The following is a 4,231-nucleotide window of genomic DNA, read 5'->3' on the forward strand; positions in this document are numbered from 1 at the left end:
GCTCAGAAGGATAGCGCTGCCGCTTTTCCCTTTCCCCCCCCCCCAGTTTACCTTTTTGCAGCTAAATTCTTCATCACCTGCACCGCTTAAAGCGCCTGACTAACATGTGATGCAGTACCAAGTGTGTTTGTGCGTGTGTGGCACGTTTTGTGGGTCTGTCTGTCAGCAAATACCTTACCACCTGTTTCCTGACGAGTTGCTTACTCACTACAGCCGGTTGTCCTTATTCGTGGAGCAGTCTGTTTTTTAATGTTTCTTACGCAGGCTGTCTGCACATGACTATAGTCTAAGCCTTCGCATCTAGTACCTCTAGTTTAATTCTAGTAACGCAGGATGTAAAAGATTGTCAAACTGGACAATGTTGTCAACCCCAACGTGATTCCAGTGCGTTTGGATTGGTTTTCCCATACTAGGGTCAGTCTATGTGCGATATCTGTGTGTACCGGATGCCTGAAGCAACTGGTTTCGTTTCACTACCTTCTAGGTGAGTCATCATCCCCCTGGCTCTGCACTCTACTGTGAATCCGTTCACCGCGGATGGAAAATATGGCTTGAGTTTTACTTGGTCAGCAAGTTCCGCGGCAAGTACATGTCGGTCTTTCCAAAAGGTAAGCTTCGGTATGAGTTTCTCCCGTCTGTAGTTTTCTGCTGGTATGTATATTTCACCGAAATGTTCAAGTTAGTTTAAGTCAACAGCAGTTACAGGTGCACGTTGTGTGGCAGTAAAGCGCTGGTGTCTTCCTGTGGGTGATCGTGACGATACGTCAACAGCCGTACTCCAGCGAATTCATATGGAATCCACTAGACACAGTCTGTCTACTGTACTACCTAACACAACCTTATTTATGCTTCCGACATCCACTTGGTCCCTAAATAAACCAGCTACCTGGATTGTAACCGTAGATCTAACTTTTCCCTGAAATTGCTTTGTAGCCCCCTTCGTGTCCGTACCCTTTGAACGTTATTTTCCCGACCAACCCTAGGTACCGTCAATCTACTGTTGCCTGACGGATCGCGCTACACTTGGACGAAGGCGACCACCGTAGTTCACAACCTCATTGTTGGTAGTCTCTGGATTGACAATTATGGAGATGTGGTGATCCGCAATCATACCTCCGGTTATAACTGCCCGATGCGATTCATTGCCCACTCATATTTCGGTCGGGGTCCTCCAAAACAAGTAGGTCCGCGGTGAAGTGTCGGTGTTGATAGCCCTGATGTTGGTGTCGAGTTTTGCGCACTCATACCCGAACTGAGTTGTTTTTCCGAACCCTTTATAAAAAGGACTTTTTCCGCATTGAAGTTTTTGCCTCGCTGATCTACGTCAAAGAGCTATAGCCGGAATCCTGATTACGATTGGTGCAGTTCATTGAGAGGACATCAGTCAGATAAAATGCTTTTTTGCATAATCTGGTAACATGGTGAAATCGATGACGCACTGAAGCGTTAGGTGATAGTTAACATCTACCGCATACTTTTGACTACTGGATTTTCGGTGTTAATTAGATAACGTGCTGTTTGATCACAACATTTCTCCCACGATGTTTAGCCTCCGTTTATCAATCTGTCAACACACAGTTTGCTATGGTGTCGTGTGTCTATTTAGTCCTGGCTCGTAGCACACACATTTTGAAACTACGTCTAGGACTGCTACTTCTTGAGGACGGAAAGTGCCAACAGCGCGCGACTCCACCATCGGTACAGTGGTTTTTCGCTTCAGTAGTCAAGTTTGTCGCTGACTTTGGTCGCAACAAATAAGTGGGTTGAAAGTCGTGCTGCGTGTCCGTATCTGATGCACAGAATGGTCCCACTACATAGGCGTATGTTGTGCCCGAGCAATCTCCTTGTAATATATTTTGCCGTAGGGTCTTGGGTGAAAATGCATCGGCTTCGCTTGTCCTCTGAGACATTACAGTACACTGCGACCCTTTGTTTCCAAGGCATTTGCCATGTTTCCACTGTAGCTATGTTAGACTTATTTAGATATTTAGATATTTATTTGATATATTTGATAGATGTGTCAGGGTCTGTTGGTCCACAGTCTCCTTCATTCTAAATGTCTCTTCTATTTTGTTACTTTTCATCTTGTCAAAAGAGATGTGTCATTCACAATTAACTTAATGACAAGAGTGGTGCTAACTAAATAGCTATTTTTCCAACAACTGGCCCAATGGATTCTAGCGCTGTCTGTGCTCTCCATAGGGTGATGCAAGTGTTAGGATAGCTAGGTTGGTAGGACAGCTAGGGTTGGATCTTTTTCCTTTCGTGTTGCTGCTCATCTCATTGGAATCCGACACTACTTAGCGAAGTAAAACACCTCTAACGGATCTCCTTCATGGGAAATGTTTGTATGGTTTGTAACCAGGTCACTATAATTGATTTGAAACAAATTTCTTTAGATAATTCTCTGTGTTGGTGAGCGCTGTTATTAGGCTAATGAATTTTTGCCTGTTCCATGTATCGAGCAATGCCTAATTTGGGGATGAGCTAGTTGGTTGCAGCAGCTGTCCAATCGATTTCGCGATGCTACAGTTTGAGGATAGTGTACTCTAAAAGTCGTCGTCTTCCGCTGTGATCCACTGTCACATCTGACATCCTACCACATGACCGGCCCGAATACTATTCCTTCTATTACCTTCGTTTCGTTCTGCTCGTAGATGTTTCTAATTTCGTTGAAAACCGACGCTTGAAATGATTTGACTTATCTGTTCGGTTTGTACTTCTTAATATGGTTGTTTATTTCGTGTATTCCACTTGTGGCTGAAAATATGTCATTCATATTAGTCTCATCTGCATGCCTATGTGTAAATGGGACCTACGATTTCTTTTCCTCACCATTTTGTCATCGTCGGTTTTTCATTGTCTGAGCTGCTCATGAATGTTTGTTATATGCCTCATGTTTGACCCACTTATTGTGCGTCTTGTAGGTTACCGGTGTGATTCAGAACCCTTCGGGAACCCCTAAATGCCTCATCCGTGGCTGCTGGGATAGTCACATAGAAAGTCAACCTGTTTCTGAGGACGGTTCACCTATTGGTGACTCAAAACTTCTGTGGCGAGCCACACCACCCCCACCGGGTTCCGAAAACGTAAGTGTAGCTTCATTTCTTTATGCGGGATCCATTCACCCTTCGACAAACTTCTTAGCGCTTAGCACAAAACCTCTCTCGGTCAAACATATCGGCTTGTTTTTAGACTTTTCAACCATCATTTATGACGGGGTGTATCAATTGGTGGTTCTTACGTGCGGGTCGCACCGAAGTGCTCCCATTCACAGCTATTCGCGTTACTTATTTAAATGGTAATTGGGCTATCAGTTGATGAACGCGTTTCGCTTATCAGGTATTTGGATAAGAATGGATGCGGCAGAGTGTATTTTTGCATACCTGCTTGGCTTTGTATCCTTTTGATGCTTACCAGTAACCCTGCACTCAGCATGTATCACACGAATAGGTTTCTAATTACGGCCTGCAGTGGTGCTAAGCTATCATTAGAACCCTAAATCCGGATTGAAACTATCAGAATGTGGCCTAGCAGTAGTGCAAACTAGGGACTGCTACCAGCCGAATGAGTCCGATTCATGGCACATCTTGTTCCTAGTGATATCCTGATGTGCCGTCACGAAGAGACTGGACCTTACTGTGGTGTGATGGTTTGCGCACCTCAGCGATCCATTGAGCTATACTGGAGTATCCCGCGACACTCACAGAGTCTCTCATACCAGATTGGTCAATGGTTAGAGGTCTGACGAACACAGTCTCCTGGCCCTCCAGGTTGGGGATTGGAACATGTGGCGACTTGTTCCGTAGAAATGGTAATGCATTTGCATTTACCGCCAAACACCGCTGCCTTGCGGTTAGGCTTTTGAGCCAAGGGCTTTGGTTGAGGACCCTAATCGTCCTCCTGTCTAGGTGTGGGCGCCCTGGCAGTATCCCAGCCCACGTACAACCATGAATTGCACATACACAAATAAACTCATGCCACATCGGCCGTCGCGTGGTACCATCAGCCGGGTCGCCTTACTTGCTGCATACAGCCGGGCGGGTAAGCGAAAACAGGCTACTGCTGACGCCTCCCTTCTTTCTCCTTCACATACTTTTTCTCCCCCCTCTCCCCACCCCATAACTTCCTCCTTGTAGGCCCAGCACTTAGGACTGATGACTCCGTTCGTCATGCATCGGTTTTGCGTGCAGCGTCTGCTCGTCACATGGCGCCGACATCTTCAGGAATC

The 4,231-nt window shown here is 45.8% G+C and overlaps 1 protein-coding gene across 1 annotated transcript in view; it reads left to right on the forward strand.

Annotated features, from left to right (window-relative positions):
- Positions 1–4,231, forward strand: part of T265_03869 (hypothetical protein) — a gene marked incomplete at both ends in the record, with an annotated part of 61,924 nt that overhangs the window by 47,263 nt on the left and 10,430 nt on the right. The window contains 3 exons of the mRNA XM_009168450.1: positions 485–608; positions 984–1,180; positions 2,928–3,089. Of these exons, the coding sequence (XP_009166714.1) occupies positions 485–608; positions 984–1,180; positions 2,928–3,089 (483 nt within the window). The remainder of the gene's footprint in view (positions 1–484; positions 609–983; positions 1,181–2,927; positions 3,090–4,231) is intronic.

Source organism: Opisthorchis viverrini (assembly GCF_000715545.1).
Source record: "Opisthorchis viverrini unplaced genomic scaffold opera_v5_57, whole genome shotgun sequence".
NCBI classification, from domain to species: Eukaryota; Metazoa; Platyhelminthes; class Trematoda; order Opisthorchiida; family Opisthorchiidae; genus Opisthorchis; species Opisthorchis viverrini.